The sequence below is a fragment of the Nomascus leucogenys genome, chromosome X, assembly GCF_006542625.1.
Source record: "Nomascus leucogenys isolate Asia chromosome X, Asia_NLE_v1, whole genome shotgun sequence".
Classification (NCBI taxonomy): domain Eukaryota; kingdom Metazoa; phylum Chordata; class Mammalia; order Primates; family Hylobatidae; genus Nomascus; species Nomascus leucogenys.
Window position 1 is genome coordinate 53,363,512 of NC_044406.1, and position 25,043 is coordinate 53,388,554.

The 25,043-nt window shown below is 37.3% G+C and overlaps 1 protein-coding gene across 2 annotated transcripts in view; it reads right to left on the reverse strand.

The window, feature by feature from the left end:
* Positions 1-25,043, reverse strand: part of SYTL5 (synaptotagmin like 5) — a 96,468-nt gene that overhangs the window by 21,525 nt on the left and 49,900 nt on the right. The window contains exons 6-11 of one of the 2 annotated variants that reach the window (XM_030807473.1): positions 18,541-18,682; positions 13,723-13,852; positions 11,904-12,004; positions 5,714-5,806; positions 5,058-5,123; positions 1,398-1,576 (exon numbers count right to left, since the gene is read on the reverse strand). In XM_030807473.1, coding sequence (XP_030663333.1) covers positions 1,398-1,576; positions 5,058-5,123; positions 5,714-5,806; positions 11,904-12,004; positions 13,723-13,852; positions 18,541-18,682 — 711 coding nt within the window. The remainder of the gene's footprint in view (positions 1-1,397; positions 1,577-5,057; positions 5,124-5,713; positions 5,807-11,903; positions 12,005-13,722; positions 13,853-18,540; positions 18,683-25,043) is intronic. The other variant, XM_030807474.1, reaches the window with a different exon arrangement.

Here is a 25,043-nt window from a genome sequence, read left to right on the forward strand (position 1 = left end):
ATATTAATGGTCTCACAAACTTTTCTGGGATTAGATGCTTCTCTATTCCTAGTCTTGCCTTCTAATGTCAAAGAGTGGGGTCAATGGTAATGGGTGCGTAAAAGAAAATAGTGAAAAAGGCAAAATAAAAAATAACAACCTGAAGTAGTGATAGCAATTCTACCCAACACTTTCGATTGAGCTATTTCAGGAGCCTCTTGAAGCAGGGTATCACAGCAGACTCAGAAATGTACAAGATGTGTACAAAGTTGAAATGTATAAGATGCTACTAAAGTTCTACAGAATATCTGTTGAGTTTTAGAAGACCCCTTTCCATGCTAGTCAAAATAATTACATTGGTCCTGTAGCCCTCTGAAATGTAGTTGAGGAGGCAGGTGGACCAATCTGTAGTCAAAATCCACTCATTTGTCTATCTTAGGGCATTTGGAACCAGGTTCTCTGAGTTATTTATTGGACCTAGGCCATCTATTGTGCAGAAAAGAGTTAACATCGTGGGCCTGAGACTACCATTCTTCTAAATGCCTGCTTACAAATTTGGCCCTTGGGTGGCATCTGGCAACTTGGATTTCAGGATTCCCACCATTCCCAGAACTGATAAAAGTGGCTTGCTGTTCCTAAATGGTTTGTACAAACAATATGGCTTATGCTGAACAGGTTCTTTTCTTCTGAGAGACTGGAAATTTCGTATGTGACCAGCTGAGTTTCTAACAAGCTTCCTTGGCAGACAACATTTCACAAGTGTTGTCAGAACTCATCGCCAGAGGAATTAAATGCACCCTATGTGACTCCACTGGGAAAGGACCCTTGCAAAGCTTGAGCCTGATCTCCCCTGGACTTTGCCCCATGTGCCTCTTTGCTGATTATAGCTGCGTGCAGAGTCCTGAGTCCTCCTAGTGAATCACTGAACCTGGCAGTGGTCTTGAGGACCCCTGACACACCTTTATATCTAGCTTCTCTCCAATGTGCTATGGTCCATACCTGCCCTCCCAGGCTGATCTCTAGAATCCTGAGAGCCTCATAATTGCCCTTTTGAGTTGTTTAATTGGGTAACAGCTTGGTAATTTTCTCTGGAGGATTTCCCAGAACAAAAATCGACAAGATGCTTTTATACATCCTGGGTGTGCCAACATGTCAGCATTCTACTTCAAAGAGCTGCCTCTGTGTAAATTTCAAATATGTCAATCCTGAATTATGTTTTAAAAATCAGTTAATCAAGGACACAACCAGTTTACATGTGCTTCAGAGAATATTTAAAAGTGTGGTATAGGAGGAACATGACAATCAACTCTCTGAGAAGACTGAATCAAGAAGAATGCTAAGACTTTTGAAAAGGAAACACACATACAGACAAAAAAGGCAGTGACTGAAATAGTCTGAGGAACATGCTATGTGCTTACGCATCTGTTCTCTGTTTCTTTTCATCTCCTATGGCCAGATTTCTGCAATTCTTGACCAAAATGTAGAGCCCACCAGTTTTGTAGCAGTAGCTGATATGGAGAAGGATTTCACCACTGACTTTCACATTGCCATAGTCTCCCGTTTCACTGTAAACACTCATCATGCTATTAAGGCTGGTCTGGAATAAACAAGATGGAAAAAGGCTTCTAGTGTCATTCTAATGATCTCTTCACAGAATCAACCCACTTCATTCAATTATAGTTCCTGTTCTTTATAATGAGCATGGAAGTCTAGGGTGAGGAAAGAAAACAAGAGTCACTTGTTTGGCTGGTGTTGTATAAAATCCCAGCTGGAGAAAAGACAACAGATCTAGTACCATCAGGAAAAAAGGCAGAAAACTTGCTTAGAGGGGAAGCATTTCCTTCTTGGGTTAGAGAATATCCTTTGCTTACTCACTTCTACTAGTGAATACAGGGTAATTGAGGCATTTCAAATCTCACTTCTCGTCCATCCCTGCAGCTTTCTCCATTTTCACTGGTAGACTCAAGTTCAATCTACTATAAGGTGTAGAATACATTGATTGGGACAAAGGATAGCTTATCTCATATTCTGTGCTAGCAGGAGCCACATACTTCTTTCTTTGACACCTACAGGGAGCATCCCATCAGTCTCCGGGGAGCCATAACTGCAGCTTTAACAAGGACATGTCAGAAGAACATCACGTACCCACAGCTTCCATGATTTCCCTCAACTGAGTAGCTAGCTGTGGGGCTACATGAGTAGTATAAGACTACGGCTTTGTAAATCTGTATAAAGTAGAAGCCCAGAAAATATACCACTACACAATAAAATCACACACCAACCAATCAGGAAAATAAATTTAAAAAAAAGTCCAAATCTACCAGAATGAATGAGGCTTTTGATAAGACACTAATGACCTGAGACAGCTTTTAATTTATAGTAGTCCCCCTTATCCACAGTTTCACTTCCTGTAGTTTCAGCTACCCATGGTCAACTGCAGTTCAAAAATATTAAATGGAAAACTCCAGAAACAAACAATTCATAAGTTTTAAATTGTATGCTGTTTTGAGTATGTGAAAGGAAAATATCTTGGGCACCCAAAATCACAAAGCTAAAGGAAAATGTCAAGCTGGGAACTGCTTACAGCAAACCTGCCTCCCGTACTATTCAAAGTCACCCCTCTGCTCACTGAGATAAGTGCATATCTAACTGCCTCCTTTGGAGAGGCTACTCAGAAACTCAAAAGAATGCAACCATTTGTCTCTTATCTACCTATGACCTGGAAGCCCCCTCCCCACCTCGAGTTGTCACGCCTTTCCAGACCCAACCAGTGTTCATCTTACATATGTTGATTGATGTCTTATGTCTCCCTAAAATGTATAAAACAAAACTGTGCTGTGAGCACCTTGGGCACATGTTGGCAGGACTTCCTGAGGCTGTGTCGGGGTGCCGGTCCTCGACTGTGGCAAAATAAACTTTCTAAATTAACTGAGACCTGCCTCAGATTTTTGGGGTTCACAAGTAGCATGATGAACTGTCACATCATACTGCTCCATCCCACCCTGGATGTGAAGCCTCCCTTTGTCCAGTTGGAGCCACACTGTAGATGCTACTTGCCCATTAGTCACTTAGCTGTCTCAGTTATCAGATTGACTGTCCTGCTATCACAGAGCTTGTGTTCAACTCATTCTTATTTTACTTAATAATGACTCCAAAGTGTAAGAGTAATGATGGTAGTAATTTATATATGTCAAAGAGAAGCCAAAAGTGCTTTCTTTAAGTGAAAATGTGACCTTGGTGTTTCTTGGCTAGGGTTTGGTACTATGCAAGGTTTCAGGCATCCACTGGGGTAGGTGGAATGTATCCTCTGTGGATAAAGGTGACTACTGTAAATGTAATAAAATTATCCTTTGGCACTAGAAGTGAAAACTGTGTATCTTAGTAACTGTCACAAAAGACCACCTGAAGGTCTTTCGTGGATGACCCAATAGTTTCAAAACCACTTTTGTGTGAACCACTGGGAAGTCAAGACTATGGTAAATACACAGGGACCTTAGACTGTCCTCTTTTTCATAATTTGCTTTTGGTAAAAGCCATTATGTTCCACCAATTTCTGGAAGTAGAGACCGACCAAAGAACAGGATGTGGGTGATGTGGTCACATGTCTTCTAAGCTTCTTCACGGGCAAGAGCAGACCAATAATTCCATAATTATTTGGAAATTACAGCTTAAAGAAAGCCAGTGAGTGACCTAATCTGTCTTTCTTATTCCTAAAACAAAGCAACAGAATTTTCATGTTTAGCAGGTGGCTTTGAGCAGCACCCAGATACCTTTTTAAACTGAAAATGCTTATCTCTTCAGTCTGGGGTGAGGTCTGAGATTTGGCTGTTCTAACAAACTCCTAGGCCTGCAGTTCCCAAACTGTGTATCGAGATACCACAGAGCACCACAGCAGACTCACAGGGGAATCACAGAAATATTTTAAATTCTCAAGGGAAACACAACAACACCTATCAGACATCATGTAAGCTACTAACTAGTAATTCACAGTGTCAACATTAAACCACACTTTATTCTTTTCAATGAACTCCTATTTGTTTGAAGCTGAGTTTTTGGCAGCTGCTGCAACAAAAAGCAAGTATTGCATAAAAATCAATATGAAATGGGAAATGAAAGTGGTGATGTCCAATCAGATTCCAAGATTTGGTAACTGTGTAGTGCTCAGTAGGCACACATATCCTATTAGTGGTAAGTAATAGGTGCTATTTAAGGATGAAATAACAATACTATTTTTCTTTCAATTTCTTTCACTTGTAGCGTTTTTTTACAAATGGCTAGTAAGTTGTTAGGATACACTGCTTATTACACTGTTTGGGTCTAACTACTTAATAAATGGACTAGTCAGGTGCTACTTTTAGTGCCAGGAAAGAATTACTGAGACACTAGGGGCTTTTTGAACTGAGAAAGTTTTGGGGTATCTGTTCCAAGAGATGCAATGTTGCTGGTCCATAGAGAATGCTTTGAGTATCAAAGGTTTCAAGAATAAACCCCAACCTCCTCAAGTTACAAATGAGAAAATTCTAGCTCACAAAAATTGTTGCTAGGGCCAAGAAATAAAGCAAGATTTCCAGGTTGCTACTCTGAGGACTACCCCACCATACCTGATTACCTCCTTATATCACTGATTTGTGTCTATACTAGATCTGTGTAGCTACATTTTCAAAGAAAATCCTCTGTAAGCAGAGGGCCCCTACGGATAGAAGGAAATTTAGGAAACCACAAATACAGAGGCTTGTGAGAAATTAAGACAGCTATGGCAATTTTACTACTAACTAAACTATATGCTCTTAACCAAGCTAAGGCTGTGATTTAAAATAGATGTTTACTTCAAAGGTTTTGTTGATAGTTAATCATTTTAGAGCATGTGTCTTTTGAATGGTGTTCAGATTCCAATGTTTAATGAATTGGAATACTTGGGTTCTGATAACCTCATCAATCTTTTAAAAGATAACCTCTGGTTAATTGTATATAAGTTGGAAAAAGATAAATATGGGACAAATTTCTTAATCATAGTTCCTAGACCATGAAATTTGTGAAGTATAGTTGGAAAGAACAATAAGGAAAGGTTGAAAACTCACAGTGTCTGAGTCAGCATCAGGCACATTTAGGTAGGTCCACTTCCTGTCAGAACCTGCTTGAGAACTCTTTAGAGAAGTCATCCAAAGATCAAAAGAAAAAAAGTATCAGAGCAACAGAAATCAGAGAAGCCAAGAAAAAGACTTACACACAGTTAGATACAAGGACACAGGGCCTTCCTCTCAAAAAAGGCCTTGAACACTAAAGTAAGAAAGGACTTTATTTTGTAGGCAGTGGGAAGCTATGGATGGGTTTTGAGTAGAAGACAGACCTGATTGGGCATGTGTTTTAGGAAAATGACTGGCAGCGGTCTGGAGGACAGCTGGGGAGTTTAGAAAATGGTGTCAGGGAAATGTGTCAGCAGATAATTGAAAAATCATTTATAGGCTTGAGCTGACTGAGCCTGAACTAGGGAGTGAGGAGATTTTAAAACCTGGGTGAGGACTGTGGAAGAAGGATGAAATCAGGAGCCTGAGAAAAAACCCACACGAAATTAGGCTGAAAGGTACTCTGTGGGCAAAGGGTAAGCAGGATCTTACAATGACTTTTAACTCATTTTCACACATTTTCCTAAGAACATTCATATCTCCTTTGGAAATGCACAGAAAATCAAAAAGAGGGAAAAGAAACTTTCCACATGTCCTAGTGAACTGCTTACAGTTGATAGGCCACTTGCCAGACTGTGAGTGTTTGTAGATAACTGCGAGGACACTAAGGCATCAATACTTTCTTCAGTCTCTTCCAAGGAGTCCTAAAAAAGAAAGGGAAGAATCAGTGGGTTGGTTGATTTGTTTTTCTACAATGTCTTTTCACTTGAAAAACCACTTTCTTTCATAAATATTTGAGAATCAGATAAAAATATCTAGAAATCACTCCATTCCTAGGTTTTTCTCTTTTCCTCTCCAGTCAATCTGAATTATACCATCGGAGAAGTGGGCAGGGATAGGGGGTGGAGAGTGGGGTCTCCTTTCTAATGGTGCTTACTTTATGGAAAGAACATGAAATTTGGAATCATTCAGACCTGGGTTCAATTCCTACCTCTAAGGTGATTCATGTTGGGCAATGTGCTTACGTTACTTTAAAATTAAAAAAAAATTTGTGTGCACGTGCACACACACACACACACTGCCAAGATGGTAAAGCATATCTCAAAAATCTCTCCACTAGGATGAACTAGATACTGGACTCTCATCTCAAATCCCAGATTCTACTTTTCCTTTCCCATTTCTTTTTCTCCTTCATGATAAAATGGTTTTTTTTTTTTTGCCTAGTTATTTAAGTGATATATTTTCCTAGTAAAAATATTTCAAGCAATATAGATAAATGGAAACCAAAAACATATTAATGATCAAATTTCAATATTTTTGATTATATCATCACATATATATATATATATATATACACACACATACATATATACACATAGATAGATTATATCATGCATACTGCTTTTTATTGTGGACACTTTTCTTTTTTGCTTCTCCTTTCCTCCTTCACCTCCTTTCACACCAGGTGAAATTAATATTTAGCATCCTGCTGCACATGTTACATTCCATGTCTTTCTCCTTGTTTATGTGAAAAATTGTATAAAAACATACACAAATCTAAGTATACATTCATGGGAATTTTTTTAACTATTGTTTTACAAATCAGGATTATGATGTACACTTCTGGGCTTGCTTTAAAAAAGTCTTTATTATAAGATACAGCATATTAAAAAGTACATAAAACATAGATATATAGTATAATAACAAAATCGAATGATCAAGCAGAAGCTCCCGGTGTATCCTGTCCATATCACAAGCCCCTTCTCCCCCCGGGAATAATTAATATTTTAACTCTTATGGTTAACCACATTCTTGCTTTTATTTATAGTTTAGCTGCATAAGCGTATACTCTGAAACATAATGATTTTGTTTTGCATAATCATAATACTCTGAAACAAAATGATTTTGTTTTGCCTGTTTTTGAACTTTGTGTAAACATAATTAAATGCTATATATTCCTTTACGTTTTGCTTCTTTTGCTTAATATTGCCTTAAAATTCATCAAAATTGTGGCATATTTTTGTAGCCTGTTCATTTTTATTGTCATTTAATATTCCATTGTATGATATCCAAAACTTTATCCATTCTCTTGTTGCTGACTATTTGGATTATTTTCAGATTTTTTTCTATTGTGACCAACACTGATATGTATATTCTGTGAATATGTATCCTGGCGCATATACACACAACACAGTATACACACAACACAGTATATATATTCACACACTCGAATATATACCAGTGAGAGGAATTGTCAAGTCAAGGGGTGAATATATCTCCACATGCTTATCTATATCATTTTAAAGATAATGTCAAATTTTCAGAAGTAGTTATACCAATTTACAGTCTAACCAGTAGTGTATGAGAGTTCCCTTTGCTCCACATCCTTGCCTGCAAACAGATGGTATTGTTAGATATTTTTTTTTTGCCAATCCAGTAGATGTTTACAGTCTTCATGATTTTAATTTTCATTTCTCTTATTACTAAGTTGAATACCATTTTGTGATAATTGGCCAACTGGATTTCCTGTTTTGTGAAATACTTGTTCAAAAATTGCTTATTTTTATATTGGTTTGTGGTAAGTTGTCACTTAACATCATCCATAGGTTCTTGAAAACTGTAACTTTAAGTGAAAGGATGTGCAGCAGGTCCTCAAATAATGTCATTTCATTAAAACATTGATGAGGAAAAAAATGGTTTTGTTATATGTCATTTTGCTGAAATTGGCAGTTTCCAAGAATCTGTTGATGATGTTAAATGAGAACTTATTGTAGTTGCCTTTTTCTCACTGATGAGCCCACAAGATGAGCTGGAATAGCTTGTAGAATAGCATCTTGTAAGAAAGTGCTGGCTTCATGGATGAATTCTTCTGAACATTTGAGGAAGAATTAATGCCAATTCCTGTCAAATTCTTCCAAAAATTGAAGACGAGGGAACACTTCCAAACCAATTTTACAAAGCCAGCATACTCTGATAGCAAAGTCAGACAAGGATACTACCAAAAAAAGGAAAAATTGCAGGCCAATATCCATGATAAACCATAGATGCAAAGGTCCTCATCAAAATGCTAGCAAACTGAATTCAACAGCACATGAAGAAGCTCATTCAACCTGACTAAGTGGGATTTATCCTTGGAATGGAAGGATGGTTTAACATAAACAAATCAATAGTTGTGCTAAACTGCATTAACAGAATGAAGGATAAAACCCATATGATCATCTCAATAGATGCAGAAAAGGCACTTGACAAAATCAACATCTTTTCATACTAAAAACTCAACAAATGAGATAAAGAAAAAATTTACCTCAACATAAAACCATACATGACAAGCTCTTAGCTAACATTATACCCAACATTGAAAAGCTAAAACCATTTCCTCTAAGATCAGAAACAATACAGTATGCTTACTCTTACCCATTCTACTCCATATAGTGCTGGATGTCCCAGCCAGAGCAATTAAACAGGGAAAAGAAATAAAAGGCATCTAAATTGGAAAGGAAGAAGTAAAATTGTTTGTTTGCAGATGATATGATTTTATATATAGAACACCCTAAAAACTTCAGCAAAAAGCTGCCAAAACTAATAAGCTCTTTAATTCTGAAAAAAATGCATCCCTATTATTTTTTCAAATTGTCCCTTTTCTATATTTTTATGTTTTGCTCTTTCTCGGTATACAATTACCCAGTAGTCATCACATAAAGTACCAGTCTTCATATTTCTTTACTTTCTTTTTAAAAGTGGATATTAAAAAATTCAAACATTCACAAAATAGAAAGCATAGCATAATGAACCCTTATAACTGATTACCTACTTTTAACAATTATCACTTTTCCAGCTATTTTCCTTGCTGCTAATTTTTTCTCCCACAACTTTATTGAGGTATGACTTACATACCATAAAATTTACCTATTGTATGCATGTAATTCAGTGATTTTTAGCAAATTTATAGTTGAGCAAACATCAATATGAACCAGTTTTAGTACATTTTCAACCCAATAAGTTCCCCCATGCCTGTTTGCAGTCAGTCCCTACTTCTTCACTCCCTGGCAACCATTAATCTGCTTTAATTTCCCTATCAATTTTCCTTTTATTGACATTTCATATAAATGTAATTATATGTTATGTAGTTTTGCCTGGTTTCTTTTATTTAGCATAATATTTTCAAGGTTCATCCATGTTGTAGTGCGTGTCAGTACTTCATTTCTTTTTACTTCTGAATAATATATCATTGTATTCCATCTATTCACCAGACATTATTATTTTCACTTTTTGGCTATTATAACCATTCGCGTGTAAGTCTTTATGTGGACATATGTTTTCATTTCTCTTGGGTAGATACCTAGGATCAAAATTGTTATGTCATGTAGTAAATTTATGTTTAACTTTTAAAGAAATTGCCAAACTCTTTTACAGAATGGCTGTAGGTAGCATTTTTCATTACCACTAGCAATGTAGGGGGGGGTTCCAATTTCTCCGCATCCTCATCAACACTTATTATTATGTCTTTTTAATCACACCCATTCAAGAGGGTGTGAAGTGGTATCTCATTGTGATATTAATTTTCATTTCTCTGATAACTAATGATGTTGAACATATTTTAATGTGGCTATTAGGCATTTGTAAATCTTCTTGATTAAATGTCTATCCAAATCTTTTCCCCATTATTTAATATGATTATTTGTCTTTTTAATATTGAATGTAAGGGTTTTAAGAAATACATTCTAGATACAAGTCCTTTAACAAATATATAATTTGAAAACACTTTTCCAGTCTGTGGCTTGACTTCACATCTGTAATGGTGTCTTTTGAAGTGTAAACACTTTTCATTTTGATGAAATTCAATTTATCAGTTTTTTTTCTTGAATACATGCATCATGCTTTTGGTGCCATATCTAAGAATTCTTTGCCTAACTCAAAGTCATGGAGATTTTCTCCTAGGTTTTCTTTTAGAATTTTGTGGTTTCTGTTCTTACATTTAGGTTTATAATCCATTTTGCATTAGTTTCTGCATGGTATATGTTAAGAGTCAAAGTTCTTTTATGTTTTGTGGTATTTGGATATCCAGTTGTCCCAGTATGATTTGTTGAAAAGGTTATTCTTTCTCCACTGAAGTGCCAAAAATCAATTGGCCATAAGTTTTTTTTTTTTTTTTTTCTGGAATCTCAACTCTATTCCACTGATTGCCAATGTTTATGCCAATACTGTGTTGTACTGATAACTATAACTGTAGGGTAAGTTTTTAAATCTAGTAGTATAAGTCTTCCAACTTTGCTCTTTAAAATTGATGTTGTTATTCTGGGTCCCGTATATTTTCATATAAATGGTAGAATCATAATTTCTATTTCCACAAAATTATCCTGCTTGTATTTTGATTGGGTTTGCATTGTCTACAAATTTATTTGGAGAGAATTTCCATCTTAAAAATATTGAATCTTCTAATCCATTAACACAGAATTTATTTATACTTATTTATGTCTCCTTTAATTCAGAAATATTTTTGTTAATTTCAATGCACATGTATTATACTTTTAAAAAATGAATTTATTCCTTACTTTTGAAAATTATTTTTCATGCTATTATGAATGGAATTATATTCTTAATTTCATTTTCCAATTGATCATTGCTAGTATATATAAATACAGTTGATTTTTGTATATTGATCTTATCTCCTGCAACCTTGCTGAACTTGTTTATCAGTTCTAGTCATGTTTTTGTGGATCCTTTAGTATCTTCTACATACAGAATCATGTCATTTTCTTCTTTAGTATATTGATATAAATTATGCTGACAAATATTCTTATATAGACTCATTCTTCCACCCATACTTAGCATAAAACTTACTTATTGCTATTTTTATTCACTGCTAGATTTTAATTGATATTATATTTAAAGTTTTGCATATATATTCGTAAACTAGTTTGACTTGTAGTTTTATTTTTTAAACTATTTTAAAAATCAAGTCTGAGTGTCAAGATTATACTGGCTGCATACAATGAATGAAAAGATTTTAATGGTTTTCTAAGATCAGGAATAGTTTAATAGCTTAATAATGTTGGAATTAGTAATTCTTTAAAGGTTGAACATGAGTAAACTTTGAAATAATTTGATCTCACTGCCCACCTCTCTTTTGGAGGTAGATTTTAAAGTATTTTCCCAGTTTTTTGTACTATAGAAAATATTATTTCATTTTAGAACTCTAAGTTTTCTAGTTTGCTTTGGAAAAACTATCAGTACCATTTGACATTTGTGTTCTATTTCTTCCAAGGGGTGCATATTTTATTATAGCAATTACAGAAATCTGAATATCAGAATATTAGACTGGGAAATAACCTTTACAATAATCTAATTTAACCTTCTCATTCTAGAAATGAGTTTACTGAAACAGTAATTTTCACATAATTTTGTCTCAGTTTAGAAGTGAATTTATTGGTGGTAACTTGAGATACAGCAATGTTGATATAAATATGTAATCAGATATGTCTAATAATATTTGGCTAAGGAAAATGTTATGATCCCTCACTTCTCAGGTTTAGATTAAGTGATAAGACTTTAGCCAGAAATTGAAATCCCCAACATGTGTTTTCTTAGACATAACCTTCACTCATTAACATGATTACCCATTACATTTTCTAAGTTATTCTTTCAGTTTTTATGTGTTGACTGTGAAGACTAACAGGAAGAGATGACTGTATATCCTCTCTTTACTCTCAACTCATCATCACCTAAAAGTGTAACCACTTGGAGCAAGATAATGCCCTTATTTCCTCCTCATCATTATATTTTCTTCCACATCCAACTTACCTTGTCTAAAGCCCCAGGGACAGACTTGCTTCTTATGCTTACGGTATCCTCTAAGTCTTCTGTAAATGACTCACTCAAATCTAACTCAGATCGACTCCGATCTGGAAGGTGGAAAGGAAAAAGACGTGAGTCAGCCTATTTTGTGAGAAGATTTCATTTTTTATTGCGAGTGTTTCACCTTTATTTCAATTCTTTTTAGGCACAGATCATAAATAGTGCCATGAAAGCAACAGTCGGAGTCAGTGGAGTCAGTAACTTCATGCTGTTTATGATAACATACTTCCATTTTTAATAATATTTTGGTAATTTCCTTGGACCGAATTACACTTAGGTGTTCATGTTTCCTTCTATCACAGGAGGTTAAATGTGCTACTGTAAAATGCTATGTTTTAAGCTGTTTAAGGCAATTGCTTTGCTCCTAGACTTTAAAAAACTCTCTTAGAATGGGCCTTTAAATTTAGAAAAAAATAAAACATTAACAATTCTTGCTTGCAATATTTAGAGGATTCACTGTGTTTTCAGATTTGACATAAAATGCAATGCAACCTATTCTAAACTGCCACTTTGAAGTGATATAGTAAGTTCTTTTCACACAAAAATGAGAGGCTATAGATGCAATGAGAGGAAGTTCTATTTCTTAATGGACCAGAACAGTCTTTCATCAGAAGAACATCTTGTTTTCAGTTTTGAAAATATAAGTTACAGAGCAAGAACACCTCTTAGTAATGCTTTGGACGGCTTACCAAGTCAGGACAGCTTATTTCCACACAATAGTTCTATACCAAAGCACTACTGAGATCAATATAGTTACTTATAAATGAGAAAGATTGGAGAGAGTAATCAAGTACTTAAGTTTGAATTGATGAAAAAAATAATGCAGAAGTGCTTAGCATAGGCCTGACACAGAGTATGTACTCAATTAACAGGAGCTGTTGAGTAGAAGTAGTAGTAGAAGTAGACCCTATGATGTTGGTTTCTAAACTAGTTTGAAAATTTAATTAACAGGTGAACAGTTTTTTACTCCTGAGCAAAATGTAGCAATAACCACACACATTTAGAAAACCCTTTGGGAGCTGGCTGGCTAGAAGAGACCCCTCAATTCAGCATACAGAATCCTGCCTTAGGCTTTATGCATATATCGTCATTAGATAACAGGTAGCTTTTTAATGTTGAAGACTGCATCATGATTTTTATTCCATGTATGGGACATAAGCTTCATAATTATGACAAATTTCTCCAAAGAATTTTCTTAGTCATAGGTATTAACATTTCAAAATGAGTAATAGCTGCTTCAGAGGACTGTTGTGATAATGAAGTAAAATGACATATTTGAGTGTACCATCCAAATGAAAGGGGTAATTATTAATACCTTAGTGCTGCTTGCAAATAACTTCTTATTTAAACCACAGAATGATTTTCTTTTGTCTATATGTAGGGGACTTCTGACTACTATATCAATCGGACTGCCATTTCCTTGAACTCTGAGCAAGCGTTCTTATCTGTTATAGCAAATGTATCCTGGAACAATTTATATTTCCTACATTCAAATATTGATATTCTGATGCAGCACTGAAACTCGGTGATGATGCCTGGCAAGAGTATGTACTAAATAAAGGGAATTTTCATGAATGTAAGGTGCCCAAAGCTTTACTTGAGTCTATCTTCAAGCAGTTCTTATGGAGTGGCCTACTACCATAGGTCAAAGAAGGGATGCTTATTTTTTAAAGCATGAAACATCCATTTAATACCATACATAGCAGTCAATTCCATTTGATTTAGTCATTTTAAACAATAGAGTAGGCACGTTGTAAATACCCACCTGAGGAGAGAGAGGTTCCAGACACTGCTATGGAAGGTGTGCCAGAAGTGTTTCTGCAGTGACTCTTTGTGAGCTCCTGAGAGGTACCTTCAATAGCAGCCAAATCCATGGAATTTTCAAAACCATACTCCTTCCCACAAAGTAAAAATGAGAAAAAAATTATACTGACTGTAATTTACTATAAAATTCATCTATATAAATATACTTCAGTATAAACACCTTTATATGTATTACTATTTAAGAAGAGCTAATTGACATTTGAAGGACCCTCACCAGGAGTCCATGTAACTCCAAAATTTACCATCAATAATTGCTATCCAAAATCTATTCTAAGAGGTTTGTTAATTAGTGCAAAAGGTATCTGGACAATTTCTCATTCCCCAAATCAATGAGTTTTCTAATATATGATTAATAAGAAAGATCACACAGGTACCCTCAATCTTATATGAAGGATGTATAATAATCTGGCAAGATTCACACTCTCAGAGTAGCACTCAAGCTTAGAACTCTGTTTGGTCCTATGTTGTTCCCTCTTTCAACATACCCTCTCTTCAACCATCCCTTACCTCTTCCACCCCCATTTAACAGAATACCATGTACCTTTTCCATCTAGAAGGCTGGCTGTTCAGCATATGGGTGGTTACATCTATTTTGGAATGACTTTCATGCATGGTACTTATCAATGTTCACAAAAAGATAGAGAAAACTTCCCAAGCTCACAGGAATAGTTATTTTTTTGTGTGGTATCTGCTTGTTAATAAGTGCTTGTACATGTGGCAGAATTCAGTCTGGGACTTGCTTTTATTGTAACATATGGTAAGGAAAATTCTGCCCCAACTTTGCCCATGACCATAGACCCACCTTTGCCCTGCCATAGACCAAGGCAGGGCTTGACTGCTGCCTCATCTGAAGCTTGCTTGAGTGTTAAAACAACAACTATAACAAATTTTGGACCTTTGCAGAACTGGGTTGAGGTTAAATGTCCATTCAAATTACATCATGGTATGATAATGATCACATCTAAAACAGATTTTTCAATTCTCCCTTCTGTAAACAATCAAAAAGTGCCTTTTGAAATCCTAGAGGAAGAATTCCCTCCTTGTTTCCCATATCTTAGACATTCAGGGACACTTTGATGAACTCACTACAGTGAAATGTGGCTTTCACTTGCTTAACATGCTAATTGATTCAGCTTCAATTTAGACTGTTTTTAGTATCTTATTCTCCAACACATAATACCTGTCGCTGGAGGTATATAGCTCCTAACTTCCTCTAATTGCCATAGACAAGAAAAGTTTATCAGGAGTGTGACAGAGGTCAAATTGATAAATTAGTTTAGGTCAATTTTCAACACCTCTTCAAAAAGTTGTTCACACATGGAGTCCTCTAATGAAGCAAGACCAAGTTCCTTGGAGGCAATTATGTTAATGGCAAGTTTTCCCACAAGTGATCTGTGAGTATCATTAGTATTGAGCACTATTAGGCCAATTAATATTGCACTGTCATTAACAAGCAATACATACCCTGGAGGTTCAGGGTATCAAGCCTAAAATTAATTGGTTACATCACAGTAGAGGACAGGTTAGAGACTTTCATGCTCTAAAAGTTTTCTGTGATGGTTAATATTAGGTGTATACTTGGCTGGATTGAGGGATGCCTAGATGGCTGATAAAGTATTATTCTGGGTGCGTCTGTAAGGGTGTTGCTAGAGGAGACTGACATTGGAGTCAGTGGACTGAGAGAGGAAGACCTACTCCCAGTGTGAAGTGGGCAACATTCAATCAGCTGCCAGTGTGGCTAGAACAAAGCACATGAAAGAACAGGGAAAAGCAGCTTGTTTGCTGAGTCTGTTCACTCTTGCTCTTCCCTAGCTGCACCAGACACTTGGCTTCCCCTCCTCCTGCCCTTGAACATCAGACTCCAGGTTCTTCAGCCTTTAGACTCTGGACTTGCACCAGCAGCCTCCCATGGGGCTCTTGGGCTTTCAGCTTCAGACGAGGGCTGCATTGTCGGCCTCCCTGGTTTTGAGGCATTCAGACTTGGATTGAGCCATCCTACTACTGTCTTCTCTCTTTCCGCAGCTTGCAGACAGCCTATCGTGGGACGTTGTCTTATAATCGTGTGAGCAAATTCTCCCTAATAAACTCCCTTATATATATCTTATCAGTTCTATCCCTGTGGAGATCCCTGACTAATATATTTTCTTTCATGCTAAAGCAGAAAAGAACATTGAAACAAAGAGATGCTAAGAAATGGGAGAAATCGAATTGTTACCTTGCTCATGATCTAATGCTATATACTTGCCACCTAATGCTATATACTTCCCTTTTAATGAAAGAGCAAATATACTTCATAAACTACTGTGCTGTCTTATTTTTATTCAACAGAAAGTACTTCTCTTTGTTTCTCTTTTTTCTCTTAGAAAAGACCAGCTTAGACCAGCTAGATTGCAAGAATGAGATCAACATAGGCACTGCCTACGTATATGTACATATACTCTACTAAATTGCAGGGAATTTCTGTTGCGGAGATCTAGGTGCTTTTTAACAAAGAAATACACAAATAGGGGCTGTTAGCTTTGAGGGTATTAGCACATGAAAAGGGTGATTTCCCCCCTAATAATCTCAAATTGTACGTAGGAAGATAAAGCTTGTTGTGAGAATAAACTTGATTAACTTATTGGTCATTGGACTGATTGTCAGCTGCTACCCACTGGGACAACTGTACTAGATGTTAAATTTTTAAAAATACTTCTATGTCGGTTGATAAACAGCACTACTCCCAGTCCACTCCCCACTTCCCTGTGCTCCCCCTCATCTATAAGCCCAGGTTTCCCCATAATTCCGGTTTAGTGCATGACATAGAAGGGCCCCCAGGATACTGCCCCAGCCTTGTGCCAGTGTCTGTTGTGATTTCTCAACATCCCTGCCAGACCGGTCACTACGTAGTTTGAATATCATTCCTTTTTAGATTCCAAGAGGTGAGTGTATTCATCAACTATCCATGCACCTTTCTAGCTATTGAGCAGAAATGGTTTGCTGACCTTAGCATAAATATTTATGAAGTTTTAAATATGCCTTTTATCTTCGCAACAACGATTTAGACTATAAATGTTTAAATAAATCTATTACTGTTTTTCAATCTGTCTGAATGCTTTAACGGAATTTGACTACTCGCCACCTCTACTATCTCTTTGTTTCAAAACCCAATCTCTCACATGGGGTATGACAATGGCTTACTGATTGCTTTTCTGGCTTTCACTCTTGTTCTCCTACAGCTGCTTCTCAGCACAGCCCCCAAATCCTGCTTAGAGGGAAGGCAGATTGTGTTACTCTTCTGCTCTAAAACCTCCAGTTTCCCCCATCTTAATCAGAGTGAATGCTGACTGCACACAGCACTCTTCAAGGCTCTATCCAGCCCTATGACCTCTTTGGATTCATTTCCTAGTTCACTTTGCCTCATTCATTCACCACAGCTGCATTGGCCTCCTTCCTCTTCCTTGAACATACCAGGTGTGCTCCCACCTCAGGGGCTCCACACTGGCTGTTCTTCTAGAGGCATTAAAAATATTTTAGAAACCGGCTGAGCAAGGGCACTGACCAATCAAGATGGAGGCCAGCTACAAGGAAGTAGAGCAGCCTTCCCTGCATGTACCTGCTGAATGTCAGTGCTGTCTTTGCCTAGTAGAACACCTTGCCCCAGAAAACTACATTGCTAATTCTTTCACTTCCTTCAAGTCTTTGCTTGACTAGAGCCTGTCATATAGTAGGTTCTCATTAAATGTTGGTTGAGTCAAATAATTGTTTGTATTGTATGAACTCACTGCTCATATAAAGATTTATCAAATATAGATGCCAGCAATGTGGATGGAGCTTCCTGCTAAATAAAAAAAAAATCTAGTAAATGCTAATTCATTCCAAATATAACTTCCAACAGAATATTTAATAAAAGAGAATATTTTTCCCCAAATACTTTTTTCATATTCTTTTAAAAGAGAAAACCAATAGAAAATATAATTCATCACATATATATATAATGCAATTTAAGCCTTCATTATGTGTTGACCCCCTATTTTAACAGATGTATAGAAAAGAAAATAAAAATTTCTACTTTAAAAACTAGATAAAAGTTCTACTTTTCCAGATTTAAATCAGTTTGGAAAAATTTATGCACTCAACCTATGAATATTTTCTCTAAGAAGTAACAGAGAGGATCAAAATCAGAGCCTTCTAAAATATTTTATATTTATTTAAGCCATATAGCAACTTAAACCTCCATCATACAAGTGCTACCTTTGAACCTGGTCTTTCTCTTCCCTTTTTCATTTTGGATTTCCTACCAGGAGCTAAGATGCAGGAGGTTCAGTCCTGATGAAGCTTCTACCTTTAAGCAGCATAAAGAACATGCTCTGATATATAGAGAGTTGAAACCTAGCCATGCTGCCGTGGTGAGGTTGAATTTCAGAGACTGGGTGTCTGATATGGTTTGGCTCTGTGTCCCTACCCAAATCTCATCTCGAACTGTAATCCCCACAATCTCCACGTGTCGAGGGAGGGACCTGGTGGCGGATGATTGAGTCATGGGGGAGGCTTCCCCTGTGCTGTTCTCGTGATGGTGAGTTCTCACGAGATTTGATGGTTTTATAAGTGTTTGACAGACTCTTTCTGCCATGATTGTAAGTTTCCTGAGGCCTCTGCAGCCATGCAGAATTGTGAGTCAATTAAATCTCTTTTGTTTATAAATTACCCAATCTCTGGCAGTTCTTTATAGCAGTGTGAGAACGAACTAATACAGTGTTCATCAGGTTTGTGTACTTACTCTACTGATGACTGAGGTCACACTTCGTGTGCTTGGGGCTGGTGACCTCTGAGTGCCTGGGGTCATACCATTGCTCCGACTGCTCTTCGGGGTCCTAGGACCAGGTTCCTGGTCATTGAGATCTGATGAGCCAGTGCTTCCCCTAAATGAGAAAGCACATTCTGACTTTAACATGGAAGCAGAGCAGCAACCAAATACACAGGCAGACTAAAGCTGATGAGGAAACTGATAAGAACATGTGAACCACACTGAGTTCACAAGAGTCACACTGGAACTGCTTAGAAACTATCATGTCACCTTCCTCCTCAAAGGCCCTGAGGGGATCACTAGGTTTATCCCCATTTGCCTCACAGTAATTAAACTTCATCCCATCTTTCTGATTTTGTTTCCTTCTGCTTACCAGCATTCTCTCAGCCAGTCCAGGTTCCTTACCATTTTCTCAACTCACCATCTTGACTTCCACCTCCTGAGGCCTTTGCTTACCTTGTCTCCACTTGTTATGCCCTCTTAACCACTCTCTGTCTATGCAAATCTTTCTCAGTCTTCAAGGGCAAATGAAGTCCAGCCTTCCCCATTAGGCCTTTCCTGTCAAGCACAAGCCTTGTCAACCTCTGTTCCACTCAATTCCTATTGACTTATGGTCTTTGCCAGACTACTGTATTTAGTATTTGACTGCAAAATGTCTTGTTTGGCTCCCTAATGGATCCACATATGTGAGCTTGGGTGTTTCATTAAACTATGAACTCCTTGGGAACAGAGTCCATGCCATAATTATCATGTATCTCCAGCAGCTTTGTAGTGCCTTAGTACAAAGAAGCCACTCAGTACATATTTAATCAAAGATTAGAAGTTACATTTCATTTCTCTGTGTTGTTTTAGTGTCTAATTCATGGTGCACATTTAATAAATATGGTACAAAAATAATGACATTTGGTAAATGAGCTTGAATCACTTTCATGTGTGCTAACTATTCAATTCAATCCAATAACAATAAATGAAAAAGTAGTTCCTGCCCTTCAGGTGTTCACAATTTTCTTATTAAATGAGCTTCATAAGTCAACATAAATTTTGACAAGTCGGAGTTTAAGAGAAGTGTTTGTTCCCATTTTATTCTTTTCCCTCAGTGGGCACAAAATATGCTAAGTGGTAAAATAGAAGCCCTTATGAGTTTTACTCTCTCAGTTACTGTCTTAATGAGTTACAAATGCACATATAATAGTACACATCTTATTGGTAAAGCATACCAGCAGTGGTTAACAGTGATGAGGACTTACAGTTGAGCCAATAAGAGGAAAGACTAAATAGAATAAAGGAATATTTTTTAAAAGAATGTTTAAATGTGCACATATCATTACTAGAAGATAAATCAGGCAGAAGAATAGGCAATGACCATTGGATAGAACTGTCAACCACAACTCCTAAGTTTTTTCAAAGCTGTGCACCAGAGAAATCACCAAAACCAAATTTGTCTTGGACCACATTACCAGCTACCACCACCTTCAATAATCATGAATAGCAGTGGCATTTACTTAGTATCTTCTAGGTGTTAGCCATTTTTCCATCCCCCAATATCCCTGTAAAATATGTTTTAGAATATTATTTAATATTTTTTAAATGAAGAAATTGAGTATTGGAGAGGTTAAATAATTATTCCATACATGTATGCATGTACACACACACATGCATACACACACTGACATACCACTATGCTATCATACAGTCAGCATGTGATAAAATCAGCATAAAAACAGTATTGTCATCTACCCAAAGTCTGTGACCATTCTAGTTTCTCATACTGCTTACTCATCATTTCACTAAGAACAAATCATTCCAGCCAGGCAGGTTTTGCATTTATAGAATGAACTGTCAAACAGAAGATAATCAAAGGAGCAAAGAGCTAGGAATTAGTTTCTTGGGACTTGATTAAGAGAATTATGAAAATGTTCTATGTTACTAAAGAGTGGTTACTAAAGGGTGGCATTTCTTTTTTACTAAACAGTCTCTGCAGAAAGGATCTCTGGCTTCCTCTTTGTAGAGATGGCACTCTAAGTAAATTACAGTACTATGAACTCAGCTGAGAAGATGTCTAAGACTGTGTCTGTTGATTCTGACAACAAGAGAGTAAAATTTTGTGATTAAGTAAATTGATACACTTTGGAATTCTAATTTTCTTGGTGATTTTCCTGAACCCTTCTACCTGAAGCATGGCATTTCTACATTTGGCAACAGTTAGCCATATTTGTACCCTTCCAAGTATTTCTGCTCATCTCAGAGGTCCTACTTAGGAGAGGCATAGAGACTTTCCCATTGATGCTGTACTGTGACCATAGGTTTTCTAGAACAATGTTAACACAAAAATATGTCTCCCTACTGTTTCAGGTAAAATCTCCTTTAAAAAGAAAGGGCAGGAGTGAATCTTGCAGAAATGAGCCAAGAGGTTATGAACCAAAGGGACTCATGTGAGTGTTTCTGCTTGTGTGTGTGCGGAAGGTCCTCCCAGAGCCAGGTGGTTTTGAGAAACGCCCCATCATGGATTAGCCTTGCTGAAACCAAACGTGCTACTTATGTAGAAACTCTGGCAGAGGTTGATTAATTGTGGTGATGACATTCAAGAGGTTATCCTGTAATAAGGAAAAAATTCTTGTGATTGTAAGTCAGCTACTGCAAATTATCATTGCCAGCAGCATTATCTCAAAAATGACATAGACTTTCACATTTGTCCCTGACATTTACTGTGAGCTTCTCAAAAATTTTTTTCCAGTTGATTAAACTCAAAAAAAGGTTTAGTCTAATAAGGCATATTGTCATAAATATTGGGTGCCAACTCATTTAGAAGTTATGTAAAATATGACATAAAATACATGAATCTTTGCCACTTAAATTGGAAAAGGATAAAAGCTATGTCAAGTCAAAATTAAAGTTGCGAAGTGTAAAGGTCAACTAAGAAAAAGCTATTTTTTGATCCAGCTATAATGTTACTTAGATTTAAATAAGAAGTATGATAAATCAGTGCCAACAAACCTTCAAGCTAAAACTGGTTAAGTAAAAACTGGCAAGAAAGAGATACATTTATCTCATTGTAAAAGGCCCAAATGTGGGGATATGTCACTGTCTGGGAGTTTGGATATTCTGGGTTGCTGAAAGACACATTTTCCAGATTAGGAAAGAGTTTCATTTACTTTACCTTATGAAATATACTTTAAAAGCCTTCTGTTTTGTTATCTCTAATTCCATGGGTAGGGTAAACACATCTGACAGCAATAATTTCAGTATACTTACAATGACCCTGTGTGGCAGATGCATCTGAATGTTTGTTCCAAGCTAGGGAATTCAGGAGTGGCCAGCCCTGAGGTTTGTTTCTTACCTATGAAAAACATTTGAGCCCCTGGCCCTTCTCATGGAACACAGGCCATACTGGGGATTGAGGCCCTGAGTTTTGGGTTAAATGAAGGTTTCCAGGTGGAGGTCGTTTAGGGGGAAGGTTTTAAGTGAAAATGCTATATAAACTGCATTATTATTTGCAAGCGGTTGTGGTTTTCCTGCCCAGCCCACCACTGCTGGACTCTGTCCCCTGTGTGTAAGATGCTAATAAAATCGTATGTCTCGTTTCCTTGCTCTGAGTCTCTTGAACCTGGCAGCTTCCCTATTGAGGTTAATAGGGGTTCAGCACAGCACCATGTTGCTCCAAAATCTTGATAACAGCTTCCCAGATATACCCATTTCTAGACAGAGGATCCAAGGATAGGGGGCAGAGATTATGATGTAATTGCCTTTCTGGTTTACACAAAGGTCTCCTAGGAGTTGTAGCCAGGAAATAATTTCCCAGGATCCAACCTTCCCAGAGTGGCTGACAGTGTTGAGCCTGTTCCCATATGATTAAATGTATGCTCTCCTAAGGCAGCACGAACCTGAGAGATCCTAAAACTCACTGGGACAATGAGACTAATGTGCAGTACAACACAGAGACAATGCACAATGTTCTTTCTGAGGTTTATGAGTTTTCCTAACTTCTTATAGCTATTTTGGATCTACAATGAATATGCAGGAAAGATGGCCAAGGAAGGTTGCAGTTAGAAAGTGAGATGAGCCTGCTAAATGGGAAAGAGATAACTAAAAATGAATGTAGCTCAATCTTCTAGTCTTTGGTGATCCCCAAGTGCTGTGTCTTTATTAACAGTCTTATGTGAGATGAGTGGCCCTCATCCTCAGATGCACATTAGGAACTCCTGGGGAGCTATTAAAACTCCCATGTCCAGACTATACTGAGGCTAGTCACAGGGGACTCTGGGTGTGGGTGTGGGATCTAGGTGCCAGCATGTTTTAAAACTCCCCAGGTGATTCCAATATGAAGCCAAGGCTGAAAACCACTGTGCTAAACTGTGGATAAAAGTTCATTGATCTCAGACATCTCTTCATCTGCATTGCTCCCTCCACTTCTACCACTATTTTTTTTTTTTAATTAAGCAGTACTGACATGAAAAGAGCTAAGCTGTTCTTGTGGTTCAGACTGTGATACACGGAAGGATACTTTGTCTTAGTGAGTGAATGTGTTGCACTAGGAGTCAGCAAACTATGGCTTGTGGACGTATTTGGGCCCACCAAATGTTTCTATATAGCCGTGTGCTTAGAGTAGTTTTTACACTTTTAAATCGTTGAAAAAAATCAAAAGAAGAATAATATTTTGTGACATATGAATAAACATTATATGAAATTCAAATTTCAGTGCCCATAAATAAAATTTGATTGGAATTCAGGCAGCCCATTCATTCATGTACTGTCTATACTGCTTCCATGTTCTGACAGCAAAGTTGAGTAGTTGAGACAGAGATCATATGGCCCACAAAGTCAAAAATATTATCTATACCTTTACAGAAAAGGTTTGTTGATCTCTGTGTGTATGCCAGTTTGGGGAAAAACCCTAAGTATGTTTTTCCTCTGCTCTCACAGTACTACAACAATCATCAATCATCACAGAAGACTTCTGTGAATAAAGGTGTGGGGTTTTTCCCCACACAGCAAGCAGCAGACACCAGCTGGATGTCTTCTAATTAAATTCTGACACTATCTATGCAAAGAGAGTGTCAGATCCCACAGGGTGAGGACTCAGTCCCCAAGACTGTCCTCCCCCAGACACCAGTCACAAGTCCAGGCTTTTAGAACTTCTGACCAACTGTCTTCACTTTGGGGTTCTTACGACCCCTCTTTGTGTTTGATTAGCTGGAGTGGCTCACAGAACTCAGGGAAACACTTACATCGACCAGTTTATTATAAAGGATATTACAAAAGATACAGATAAAGAGATGCGTAGGGTGAGGTATGGGGATAGGACTACAGAGCTTCCATGCCCTCCCTGTGCGTACCACCCTCCTGGCACCTCCACATGTGTGGCTATCCAGAATTTCTCTGAACTCTGTCCTCTTGGATTTTTATGGAGGCTTCATTACATAGGCATGATTGACAACCATGTAAAAATGTGATTGGACAGAAAGTGCACCATCTAAACCTAGCAAGGCCCATCTGTTCAGACTTTTCTTGGTTTCTCTGTGTAGCATTCCTTCCTCTAAGTTATGAGGCAGGGTTCTCCGGAATGAGGGTCTTTTGAACCATAATCAGGTTAGAGTCTTGCTTTGGCAGGTGAAAGAGGGACAGCAGAAGGTCAGAGAGAGAGATTATGTTTTCTGAGGCCTAAAGTGACCCAACAGTATAACAAGGACTATGGAAGTTAGGAGGCAGGAACTACGGATGAAAAGCTATATATATATATATTAACACCACAGTGCCTATGCACACAGACACGCACACACACACACACACATAGATGAGTCTATTTAAAAACAAAACTCTTTGGAGAAGCCAATACACCCAAAAGAAGTAAATCTCAGGTATTGGGTGTTTGTGTGTGAAACTTAGGCCCAAGTGAGCATCATAGGATCCCTTGAAAGCAGAATTAGGGAAGCAGAGAGATGAGAAAGACATGGAAATTCCTCAAGCAGCTTCCATAGCTGCAATGTCCCCTTAAGTCACTGGCCTTCTATGGCTTACTCACACGTATCTTCCTTTTCCTTTTTGGAAAAAGGACAAGAGTAGTATAAGGCAGTGGGCACTCAATGAAATTGTGCCAAATGAATCCTAATGTTAAGTATAGAAATAGCTTTATAATTCGACTTAATAAAAAAAAACTGCGTTGTTTGGTGGTTTTAAAATGTTTAGTGTTTCCTTGATGGATTTGTTCCCTTTAAGAAGACTCCCTCTAAAATGGAGGAGACAGTTACCATGAGGAAGGGACTCCAGCTGGGGATGAAGAAATAGATCTTAAGAACAGGTGGTACTCTCAACATGATAATGTTTTTGTTTTTTAGCATCCCATTAAAATCCTGATCTAATTTCTTATTTCTGAATAATGACCAGAAACCGTTTTGAGGAGAGAGGCCAGCAGCCATGAAAAGCCTTGGGTCAATTAGAAGTCGGGGGCAAGAAGAAAGCCAACTACCTTCCCCCATAGA